The sequence below is a fragment of the Cynocephalus volans genome, chromosome 15 (genome assembly GCF_027409185.1).
Source record: "Cynocephalus volans isolate mCynVol1 chromosome 15, mCynVol1.pri, whole genome shotgun sequence".
NCBI lineage: Eukaryota > Metazoa > Chordata > Mammalia > Dermoptera > Cynocephalidae > Cynocephalus > Cynocephalus volans.
The window spans coordinates 70,941,591-70,955,157 of NC_084474.1; the positions used below are offsets into that span (position 1 = coordinate 70,941,591).

Consider the following 13,567-nt stretch of genomic DNA (forward strand, 5'->3'; position numbering starts at 1 on the left):
AATACTTTTCTCCTGTGTCTTATCAGGGAAAACAAAAAGGCTGTTGACTGACATTTCCATATATTCCTTTCATTGCAAAGGACAAATCAAAAAAAGACTATTACATTCCTAAGTGCCTTTAACCAGGCTTAAGTTACACTGGGGTATGGAAACTTCAAGACAAATTATAACAGTTATAGCAGAGAATGCTCAAAAATCAAAACAGCAAAAATTAATTATTTATTTTTACTATTATATTTACTATAACTTAATTGTTATTATGACTATTATGCTAGGGATGACAGTATCTTAAATTAAATCTTCTGTCTTCCCTTTACTTGTCAAAGTGAGTATTTATTTTTCCAAGGCAAAATATTCACTTAAATGCATAAAAATACCATTAGATACCTGTGGAAAAACTATTTCTACAATAAACAAAATCAGTGAAAAGAACGTCTATTGATTTAGACAACTAAAGATTTCATTCATCTACATTAGGTTAAAGTTTAAAGATTTCAAGTTCAAAGGCAAAACGAGACAATTTATCAAGCAAATTAAATTCTGTGATTAGTATAATTCATTCATTATGGGTGAAGTAGTTAAAAATCTTTCCATAAATTCTCAGAGATGTTCATCAAAACCATTTAATACCAGCTGAAGAGGAACTGGTAGCCGTAGTACATTCTCAAAACATGAAATACATATTTTAAATGCGTATATTTCTATCAAACAATAATTAATTGAATTATACCAAACATCCTTATAGTACTCCACTACCATATGACAAACACAAGTGTAATTATGATCCAAGCAAAAAACTAAAAAGAAGCAAGGTGAACTTGATATTCAACTTCTATACTTCCAAGCTGTTAATTTTATGTTTAACAGGTTTTCTTGTTCTAAGGTTCTCCTAGTGGTTGAACTTGTACCTCCTTAGAATTCTGGCTTGGCCAGAGCCTTTCTTTAGAAAATTCTTTGCAATGAAGGAAATTATGGTCTAAATCACAAAGATGACAAGAAACCTTAGCAATTTAAATAGACAAGCCTTGAAATAATATTGTGATCAAAGTATCAAGCAGCCTAATAAAACCCAGGTGGCTCAGGCTTATCATACATGGTACTCATTACCACAACTGCACTATTTAACCTACTTCCTGGTGTCAACAAAAACTTTCTGTTATTAATTCCCCCCAGTTATGGATCTGCTTAAGTTACTATATTTTCTGATAAGACAACCCTTTGTCCAAAATAATTTTTTTAAAAGGGAGCAGGTTTCATTTTAAATGTTTTGGAATTGGAGCCACAGTTGGTAAAACCACAGAAACCATGGTAGCTTTGTATTATTAGCCATCTATTTAAGGTTATGCTAATTCCTAAGGAGGTACCAGATGATTCACGGTTAACACAGTTTTGTAAGGACTCACATGCTTTATCAAAAAGGTAACCATAAGCATGCACACAAACAGAACTGCCTACAAAGTCTTAAGATTCAAATAAGAGATACACAAACTGAAAAGGTGTACAGGTTAGATTGTGCAAGTCAGCTCCTCTTACCCATACACAACCTCTCCATCATTTATACGGTTCCCTGGTGGTTACAACTAGTAAAATTTCAAAGCAATTTTCACATCTATAGGTCTACTACCTTTTTTTAAAGTACTTAAATGTTTCTCAGAGAACGTGTTTTACAACATAATTAGCTTCCAAAGACTCCATTTAGGCAACATAAAAATGCTACGATTATTAAATCGACCCTCAACATTTGTGCCAAACACTGAAGCATCAAAAAGATTTTATCAAAAAAATAAATAGAAAAAAATAAGAAAAGGGTAGCACAGCCAAGGTTACTTTTACTGGATTTACTGGTTTGTCCCAACTATAAGCATCATGATATCCAAAAGATGAATTGTGAGAGTTGTGCATACTGTATAACCTCCATCTTACAGACAGCTAGTTGTACTGGTTACAAAGGAAAAGTCAAAAACTTCTCAGTGTTTCACGAGTGGCACCCAGTGTTCACACAGATTCCTTACAGCTAACTAAACCATTTCCTTTCCATAATCTCTCTTTCATTCTGCTTGCCCAGATGGCAGCCACAGCAGATTGGAAGCATTGCACAACATACCACTTAACCATACTGTGTACTCAGTAAAGAAGGAAATTCACATGACAGGCTTTATCAGTATTGTCTGTTTTAAGTCATCTGCAAAGCAATGTATTCTAAGAAGTCTTCCTGTGTCATCAGTCAGGCACTGATTTCCTACATCAAATTAAGCCATCAATTCAAACTTTTATTTGTAATTGCATTCATTGGCATTTAATAAGAACATATTTTTCCTCCCCTACCCTATTCAGATCAATCTATACTTTGAATTAGTTCCTCCATTCCATGTAGCAAAATACTAAAGGCTGTGCTGACTTTTAGCAGTTAAATGGTTTTGTATCTGAACTATCTGTATATATTCAACCACCACTAATTTTCTGTTGACCTAAAGATTAGAATTGTCCTTTATTTTTACTTAATACCTAGTGTACACACACACAAACTTAGAGAACTTTCTGAAATTTGTTAAATTCAACAATCATTTGATTTCAGCTGTGCTGATTGTAAATGATGATAGTAAATGGTGACACTTTTAAGTAAATACATCATGCTACAAGTCACAATTGTAGGCATGTGAATCACTTACTCACAGTGATTCTGACAAAATACTGGGACTGCTGCAACTCCCTGAAATTGTGATGAACTACATATTAGATGGGTATGTTGGGGTTTCTAGTTCTAGTATGTGCCACTAATTTTAACATTGGGCTTCCTCTGGGCCTGAGTTTCCCATTTGCTAAAAGAATTAAGAAAGTTCCTGTTGTGATCCACTTTGCAAATGTGAAAACTGAGGCTAGAGAGACTAAAGATTACAATTAGAGTAGAGCCAGAACTTCACCAGAACTTAACCCAGCACTCACTGTAGATTTCCTTCCTTTTATACCTTTCAGAAAGTTTGTAAGATCTAAATATATGAATGATTTTAGGAATTTTCTCAACTAAGAGCTATAATGGTATATGTGTACAAACATTGTTTCCATAATTGGATACTAGTATTTTTTTTAATCAGGCTGCCTATAAAACGAAGAGACAATTCGGAAAGAAATGCAAATCTCAATTTTGACAAAAACATCAGAGTCTCACTGTTGGTCGTGTCAACTCCTAAAGGAGCAGAAAAGTAACCTGGATATGGCTTACAATGATCTTAACATTTAATGTAATGTCTACACCATCCCATTCCTCATTTTATTACTAGAGGAAATGGCTAATACCCATCAAGGTACTGTATCACCATTCTTCATAGCACCTCTCACTCACTTCTAGTGCTGAATCTTTTTAATGTTTGGTTTTATCTATGTTTTCAGGGTGTAGTTGGTGATGGTGGTGGTGGTAGGAGGAAGAGGAGATATTTTAAAACTAAGGAGAAATAATTCATGTTACCAAGAGTCTTTTAAAACTATCTGAGTGCATTTAAAGTACTGGAAGTTGCTATCAAATAAAAATAAAAATAAAAATAAAATATTTCTAATGACAATGAAAAACTGATGATCAATTTATAAATTTTCAAGAAAAAATTATTTTACAAAACAAATATACCTAGAATCACTTTGAATTACAAACTAAAGAAGTATAGATGTGGAGATATACATTTATAACCCCGTCATTCTCCAACTAAACAAAAATATATTCTAGACACCTTCACCTGCATAGTAACAATCTTCATTTCATGATAATCTGATCCATTAAAATAATGTCCTACAAATCTCCCTGGCTTCATGTATTCAAGTCAAATACACTGCTTACAGCAGCTGAGTTGTTTAAATAACAAACACTTCAAAAAATTTCCATAGCAGAAATGTAAGTAAAAAAAGGCCCATGAAAATGCCCAGCACTTTCCCACTCAAATATTGGTTTGATAAATAAACAACAAAAGAATCAAGAAAGAAAAGGAAAGGACAAATCAAAATGAGAGCAGATGACCCTAGAAGCAAGAGTGGCTTGAGGACAACTGGCATTTGTAGGACTGACTGCTGCTGCTGCTGCCACTGCTGCCTGCTGGAGTTAACAGCATGCCACAGGTGAGTCCATAGAGCCCCAACTAGGGCTCTGCTGCCAGACCCCTACTGCCACAGTTGCTGGCTGTGGTTAGCAGCCTGCCTCCAAAATAAGTCTCTACAAGGTCATAACCTAATCCAATTCTATAAAACAGAAACAAGATGAATACATTTCTGCAAAGATCGCTGGAATAATTTTATGATCCTCTCATCAACCAAGTAGGGAAGAAGGGCTGCCAGTATATTAAAAGATGATGTATGCAGGTTAGATATTAGAGGGGCAAAAACAGGTGAATGTGCACGAGGGTAAGGGAAGGGGGAGATGTGAGGCTGCATTATAAACCTACACCATTATATTGTTACTTAAATCAATATTAATATTGCCTTTGTTTTCACCTATCTCAGAAAGCATCTAAAATGTACTAAGTAAAAATTACTGACAAAAAAGCAGTAAATAATACTCACGATGGAAAAGTGATAAAAGTATGAAAACACCACTTTGAAATTGGTAATAATAAGTCATGAAGAGTAAATTCAAACAGATAAAAGTTTCCAGAGCTATTTCATTTCAGCTAGAGAGATGAATATAAAACAAAGGGAATACTTCACTGGCAGGACTAACATATCACTCTCTTAATACGAAGGGCAGTTTGGAAAACTCACCATTTGCACCGAAACATCAAATCTAATTGTAATTAACCTATCAATCTATAAAACTTGCAGACTAGGTAATATATTTAATTGAGGGAATGGGACTGGGTAGCACTTCTGGGTAAGATAGGAAGCAAGCTTTAACTTGAAGGTTAGGATAATTTTTGGAAAAACAGAAATAGCAAGAATCTTTGGTTACATACAATAATTGTGGCTTTTTGACATTTTAATTAGTTTTAAAACAGTTCATTTTTAATAGTTATTACCTTAAAGTTTAGTAATAAATTCAAATATCTTTATCTAAAGTTGTTGTAGGTCAAAAGTAAGACAGTTTTTATTTAATTAAAATTTAAACCACTGGGGATAGTAATTTAAGGATTAAATTTTTAGATTTGGGAAACTTAGAAACTTTAAATACTATTTAAGTGCCGTATTCACCTGTAATTTTCAAACCTTACAGTATTACTTTAAGTCTGCAAAAAATTTGAACAGGTTTTACTTGGCTTCTTGCCAGACCATAGCACTTACGCTTTGGGGACCACGGGAGAGTATAGTATGAAGCACTTTAATTTCTTTAAATAGAAAAATCTTTTACTTAACCGCATCTTCAATAGTATATCTTTCCATGCACAGTCTTTTCAACTAATTAAAAAGAAAAAACTCAAATTTTAAAACATGAAGTTAATGCAAAAATATTTTCCGAGCTTTTGAAATGAAGCCAGGGTTTGCTCCTACTCTTTAAGTATTTAAAATCTTGAAACACCCAAACTGAAAGAAGAAAGGCATACAAATATTGGGATTGATCCTTCATATTTGGATTTTACATCTCATATTGTGATCACCTAAATAAGCTAAAAACTAAACATATAAATTAAGTTTGGGTTATTAAGTTCAAGTTTCAACTCACAAACCACAGGCTTTCTGAATGATCAAAGTAATTTAGGTAAGCAATAATCTAAAGTACTGAATATTTAGCAGCAAATCATTAAATGTGAACATTTTAATATTTTCAAAATATTACCATGAGTAACAAGAAAAAAGATCAGTACCTAGGGTATATATATTATAATTCAGTGTACAGATTCTCTCTAGTTATCTGCCTATACGATGTTTCTAAAATGAAGTATTTAATGTTTTATTAAATATTTAAAATTTATTAAATATTTTATTAAACTTTTTTTTTTTTTTTTTTTTTTAAAGATGACCGGTAAGGGGATCTTAACCCTTGACTTGGTGTTGTGAGCACCACGCTCACCCAGTGAGAGAACCGGCCATCCGTATATGGGATCCGAACCCGGGGCCTTGGTGTTCTCAGCACCGCACTCTCCCGAGTGAGCCACAGGCCGGCCCAAAATATTTTATTAAATATTTTAAATAGAGCTAACTGCAGTATCGGCCCCAAGTTTCTAGAAACATGACACTAACATTACTGTTAAAAGTCCTTTCATGTATCGAAAAAGCACAGATGTCAAAAACAACTTCTCAACCTGGATACTAAAGCAATCGCAATATTTGAAAGTATTTCAAGGAATATATTATCTCTGAATAATAAAGACGCCAAGCTCACAAGATGTTAAGTTCCTTATCAGTGACTTAAAATTGCAACTGACATCCACCTACAAAATCAAATTTTACCTCTCCTTTAAAATAAAATCATCCCCCAAAAGAAATTAGTAGCTGATATCTGGTTGTTCCCATCAATTTTTTCTTCTTCACTCTAGACTAATAATCAATTCTCTGTTTCACAATCCTTTATTTACACACCTGTCTCTTCCACTTAAAATCTTTCAAGGCAGTAACTAGGATTTGGTATCTCTGTTATCTCTTCTACCGCCCACACAGTGCAATTTGCTGGATAAATGCTGAAAATGAATTACTCTGAATAATTTTTTTTCTGATACATGAAACATTTTACCATACCTCCACTTAATGATTTGAGGTCACTAGGTAAAACATACTCCTATTTCTCCAACATGTTTTGAAACACACTCCAAAACTATCTATATATCTTTCTAACATATCTACCAAGAAAAGCCCTTTTAAAAAGATACAACAAAAGAAACAGAATTTTTTAAAAATAAATCTGTCAAACAAATCACAGTGCACTGACTATCACACAAATAGGGAATATGACAAAATAATAAGTAAATATCATGTCTTTTCACCAAATGTCCCCAGCTGTCTAAAAAATACGAAAAGCTCTCGCTGCTCTGACTCAATTCTTCCCTGACCTCAAAAGCGATATAAGTTGAAACAGTAATCATCGGCTAGGTTTCAAGCAGTTTTGCCCTGGGTGTGGGCTGCAAGCAAACTAAGAATAAAGAGAAGAAAGGTGAGACTTGAGAAGCAAGCAATTAAGCAGAGATTTTTCCCCAACATAAATTATGGCTTACTTACATAGAGAGCATTGCAAATAATAAAACTATACAAACTTACTCTCTCCAAACCCAGTGATACAAAAATAACACCTACCGTGTGAAAAATAACTCTGAATAAGTCTTGTTGTAATAAATTTTTGTCAATTCATGTTTCAGCCTTTGAAAAGTCTGTTTAAGATTCCACAGCACTGCTTTTCTTTTGAAAGCTTAGTAATAACAAAATAATTGTGTAGAACAGTCTATACTAGTATTTCTTACTAATACCAAACTTGAGTAATAAAAAAAATAATTTAAGTAACAATTTTCTCCTACCAAAAATGAACAAAAAAAGCTATGGGTATATATGTATCACTTCAACGTGTGTTATCACTTTACTAATTATACATCCTGCACAAATTAATAATGTATGAATAAGATAAGCATCATTTCATTCCTTTAACTGCATTTTAATAGTACAATACAGTCTTCATGCTTCATTTTGAAAGAAACCTGTTTTGAAAACTAAGGATCATCCTTTGTGACTAATTTGAAATATGCAAAAAATCTGTCCACTCCAAATATAAAAAGTATGGATTTGGCTCTGATACAGAATAAAATAAGCTTCTTATATCACCTGCGATACTAAATTGATTTAGTCTGCTGAAAAACAAGACAGTGAGTTACTGAACGAACCTGTGTTTAATTCAGTGCACTTTACAACATATTTAAGGAATTCATTTGTATAAAACAGTATCTGAATCTTATCAGATAAAAATATTTTCCCTTTTAGCAAGCCTCGGGTTGCATGTCTGAGAAAACAAATTACTGTCTAAGTTCTAAGCTTGATAATAGTGCCCCCTAATGGGAATTTTAAAATGAGCTTCTCTACTCATTTTTTTAAAAAGCATAAATTCTCTAGTATGAGCAAGTTATCTCACTTTCAACAAGAAAGTAAATTATATAACATAAAGTTTATCAAGATTTAAACCACTCAAAGGAGTTACCACATGTACAAAAACAAATTGTAAAGACAAACAACAGAAAATTCATGCCGCAACAGTTTTCTAGGTTTTGAATCATCATATAGCATAATCCAAGGTTGTACTATACTAAAGTTAATCTCATAAGGAACTTATCCTTCCCCCTAAATTTCTAGTACTCAGTAAGTAAGCAATTAATATATGCTAATTAAAAAATATCACAAAGTCAGAAAAAATTGGTTCAGAAGTTAGTTAATGCTGTACAGCTCACAAGTATAGAGCTGAGATTCCCACCCAAGTTTTTGGGTATTATACCATTACCTTTCCACAACACCTAGTCACAAATCTGCAACCATGAATTTAAAGCCTTTCTTCCCTATCATCTACACACACTTCCCCTAAAAACCAAACAACTCAATTTGTGGTTTTTTAAAAAAGAAAAATGCTCTAAAATTAAAGCAAAAACTACCTATTCTGATACTTCCCAAGTGCACCAGTGAAACAATCAATAATATCAGTATTTCCATTTCAGTGCTCAGGATACATTCTGGACTCAGTCAATATTAAGGGTAACATCTAGAAGAAATAAACAATGAACAAAAAATCAATTTGTGATGGAAAGAGAGAACTATTACCTTATTCTCTAACCCTGCAAGAGAGGAAAAACAATATGGAGTAAGAAAAAGTATACAGTCTCTATCACAACTACCTAACTGTGCCACTGTGGCAGAAAAGCAGCCACAGAAAATACAAAAATGAACAGGCATGGCAGTGTACCAATAAAACTTTATTTACAAAATTAGGCCCAAAGAAATTGTTTGCCAACCTCTCATTTAAAACATTTAATAACATTTCACTTTTTGGACAACAGATTAAAAATCTCCATTTCACATGAGGCACCAAAACAAAAACAAACGACCCACCCCCACCACCAAATAAAAAACCCCTAAATAACTCAAAATATATAATCACTAAAATTATGAAATATTTGGTACTTTACCTGCTTAAGGTGGGTGGCAGAAGAAAAGATCTTTCCCTAAATAAATATTAGTTTTAGAGGGCATAAAATAATGGAAAAGCAGTAAAAAGTGGGCCTTTACCATGATTTAAAATAATCAACATACAGTACTATTGTAGTCTAAGATACACCTGCATAATAGGAAATTTTAACTTTTATCTAGGTTTGATAAAAATCTAATAGTGACTACATTCTAATGCCCATTAAGTCAGAGTAAATGGGTTAGGTGGGAGAACCTAAAACTCAAGCCTATTACATGAAGCTATGAAGAAATACAGGGTACTGTCTTTTTTTCCACATGTATAAGAAAAATGACAAATCCCATTGGTTTCTAAGAGCAAACCAAGAAAAACAAATTTGTTTTACACAAAAAGGAGATTTCAAATAAAGAATAATGATGCCTGACACTCAATACCCTTTAATCTCTGGCATACACTTCACTAAGAGTCTAAGAGCAACAAAGAATAGTGGGAAAAATAATGAGATTTGGAAACCAGGCAGCCACAGGTTTTGATCCCTATTCTACTAATTTCTACTTAAATGGTTTTGGACAAGCTATTTACCTCACTAAGCATCAGTTTCCTAATCTAGAAAATGGGACTGATAAAACCTTCAACTATGCAGAATGACAACCAATAACAACGTACATATAGTACACAGCACATAATCCCCAGTGGGGTTTTTTTGGTTTTTTTATTTAATGTTTTTTATTTAATGCTAAATTGAAGTCTTTCCTCATCTCAGGTCTATTGAAGCATTTTTTAATGAGCTTCTTTAAATACATGTTAGTGAAATAACATGTTGGTCAATTACCTCAAGTTTATAAAAGAAGTTCGCTTCCAATGATCAACATCTAAAATTAGTAATATATTTTGCTTTGTTCATCTACCATAATTGCACTGAACTTTATTTCTTCATATTCTAAACCAAAAGGATTACTAAAAAATTAATTACCTAAGAAAACTGTGTGGACAATGTAAATTTTTCTGGAATGGTTCTACTCCCAACTGTGTCACCAACCCAGGAACCAAACATGTCACTTCAAGTAAACCTCTCAAGCTCCTCATTTATAAACCGAAGAAATTGTATTAACAATCCCTTGTCTTCCAGTCTGAAAATAGTGATTACTGAATTATAAGCAAGTATCTCTAAATATGCTGGTGATTAGGGGAATACAGATATTCTAATACTGACAGAATGGACTGCAGAGAAATCTCAATCTTAATTATATCAGAGGTATAAATATACAGTAATTCGGATGAAATAAGGAGAGCATAGCCAGTTAAAAAAAAAAAAAAAAAGAATGCATACCACATAAAGGTTTTGAAAAATGCAAGTACTAGTATTCAGGTGCCTAGAACAAAAATAGCCTTGGTCCTCTCCACAAAGCACACTGCAGAGTAATGGAAGAAGCATCTGATTTACGATAATAGGGGAGGACCTGATAACACCTGTCTCAGTACTGGACAGATCATTCAGGCAACAAACTAACAGAGGAACAGTTAATCTATCAGATGGAGAGAACAAATCTATGGTTATTAGAGGGGGGAGTGGAGGGGGTATTGAATAAGGGGCATAAAAAATAAGTATAATATGTAACAATGAATATGCTAATAAGAAATAAATTTAAAAAAACAAAGGTAGCCTTGGTTAGTTTCTGGAGGCCTTACTTTAATGAAAAACTAATTTGCAGTCAAATCACAATATCAAGGTATTACCCTTAGCAAGAATATACTTTGTGTCTATTATATATTCAAGGTACTATGAAGATGCGAAGTCAAATATAAGTAACATTTTATCAAAGTTTAAAGTGATCAGTTAAAAGTTATATAGAAAATGACAAAAAGGAAATTAGGAAAACTATCTAATTTACAATAGCATCATAAAGAATAAAATAGGGAACACTTATTCTATTTTATGGAATAATGTGTTGCCTGATTCTAGAATCACAATAAAGCCAACTGAGATCTTCAACTAAAAAAAAGAAGAGGCTTGTAAAAATGGAACTATAAAACACTGCTGAAAGAAATTAAAGATGACACAAATGTATGGATGACAAGCCATGGTCAGAGATTAGAAAACCTCATCATATATTGTCAATACTACTCAAAGACAAATTCAATGCAACCACCATCAAAATCCCAATAACAATTTTTGTAGAAATAAAAAAATCCATCCTAAAATTCTACACCCTGGCATAGATGGTCAAATCATCTTCAACCAGGGTGCCAAGACCACTCAATGGAAAATAACAGTCTTTTCAACAAATGGTGCTGAGAAAACTGAATACCCACATGCAAAAGAATGAAGTTAGGTCCTTACCTTACACTGTATACAAAAATTAACTCACAATGGATTAAGGACTTAAACATAAGACCTGAAACTATAAAACTCCTAGAAGAAAACAGAAAAAGCTGTATAACACGGACTTGGCAATGACTTCTTAGATAACACCAAAAGCACAAGCTACAAAAGCAAAAATAGACAAATGAGACTACATCAACTTAAAAACTTCTGCACAGCTGAGGAAACAATCTACAGAGTGAAAAGGCAGCCTAGAGAATGGAAGAAAATATATATTGCAAACCATGTATCTGATAATGGGTTAATATCCAGAACATATAAAAAACTCCTTCAACTCAACAACAAAAAACCAAACAATCCAATTTTAAAATGGGCAAAGGGCTTGAGTAGACATTCCTCCAAAGATATACAAATCACCAACAAGCCTATGAAAAGATACTCAACAACAGGAATCATCAGGAAAGTACAAATCAAAACCACAATCAGATATCACCTCATACTAGTTAAGATGGGCATTACCAAGAACACAGAAAATAACAAGTATTGACAAGGGTGTTGGGAAATTGGAACCCTGGTACATGGGTGGTGGGAATGTAAATGGTGCAGCCACTATCAAAAACAGTATAGAAGTTCCTCAAAAAGTTAAAAATAGAATTACCATATGATCCAGTAATATGACTTCTGGGTACAGGATCTCAAAGAGATATTTGTACACCTACGTTCACTGCAGCATTATTCACAAAAGCCAAGGTATGGAAGCAATCTAAATGCCCTTGGACAAATGAATGGGTAAAGATGTAGTATTTCCATACAATGGAATGTCATTTAGCCTTAAAAAAAAATGGAAATGTCATATGCTACAACATGGATAAACCTTGAGGACATTATGCTAAGTAAAATAAGCCAGTCACAAAAAGACAAATATTGAATGATTCACTTATGTGAGGTATCTAAGATACCCAAACTCTTAGAAACAGAGTAGAATGGTGGTTGTCAGGGACTGGGGGAAGTGGAAATTGGAAGTCGTTCAATGGATACAGAGTTCCAGTTTTGCAAGATGAAAACGTTCTAGAGATCTACTGCACCACAAGCATATAGTTAACACTAATACAGTGTATACATAAAAATGGTTGGGATGGTAAATTTTATGTTAATGAGCTTTTCACCACAATTTTTTTTTTAAAGTTATATAGAAAATGAGCCGAGAGTTCAAACAAGTGAGAAATTATTTTCAACTACATTAAAGAAGAAATCTTTCAGGATGTTGAACTCAGCCTTTGGTGTTAGCTTTTACCTATTATAGGCCTCTGTTAACAAAGCCATTACACTTGTAGTACAAAAATGCTTCTAAAATGCTTAAGCTTCTAAAATGCTTAAGGTGTGTCTTCTTTCTGAAGCAAATAGATGAACTCACCTCTTCCTAATCACTGACTGAGAATAGAAGGGAATGGATGTTGGACACACAGTGGTGGTCTGTGTCCACCACAATTTACTTGACAAGCTGATTTCATATTGGGAAAGTCAACATCAGCACAGCTCCTATCCAAATTACTACAAATCAGAATCACAAATTCCAAACAAGTAAGGCCAAACTAAATAAATGAAGTTTATGATCTAAATCCTCACTTCCCAGAATTTGTGTAATTTTTTCAAGAAACTCAGAAATTAAGTTTATTAGGAGATAAACACCCTTACCTTCATCAAAGTCAGCATCATCCTCTGTGTGCTGGGGGAAAGGAAAGCAGTTGGTAATTTCAAGCCGATCTTCTACAACCAGGCCCAAAAGCACTCCTTGAACAACCTCAGTTCCTTGTCCTTCTTCTTGATAATGTTTGATTATCTTTAATACTACCTAAAAGAAATACAGAAGGAATCTTAAAGATCATTCTAATTCGTATTTCCTTTATTTCTAAGAAAAAACAAACCATACTAGTGGATTTGCAAAACCAATAGGACTAAATAAATGTCGTATGAATCATACATATCCTTTACCTTTACATAAATAATAAAGCTCCAGGAGTTTGAATATATATCCAAAATGTCCATGTACAGCACTTATGGTCCTTAAGTCAAAGCTCCCCAGAGGTCTGGCATCCAGGAGTTCCTTTAGCCAAGTCAAGCAATATCTCCTCAACATGAGGCTACGATTGAGGAAATGGTCCTGTTAACAGGAAGATAAC

The 13,567-nt window shown here is 33.4% G+C and overlaps 1 protein-coding gene across 2 annotated transcripts in view; it reads right to left on the reverse strand.

The window, feature by feature from the left end:
* The window catches only part of EIF3H (eukaryotic translation initiation factor 3 subunit H), a 100,668-nt gene that overhangs the window by 59,238 nt on the left and 27,863 nt on the right, over positions 1–13,567 (reverse strand). For both annotated transcript variants that reach the window (XM_063079697.1, XM_063079696.1), the window contains exon 2: positions 13,083–13,239. In XM_063079697.1, the coding sequence (XP_062935767.1) occupies positions 13,083–13,239 (157 nt within the window). The remainder of the gene's footprint in view (positions 1–13,082; positions 13,240–13,567) is intronic.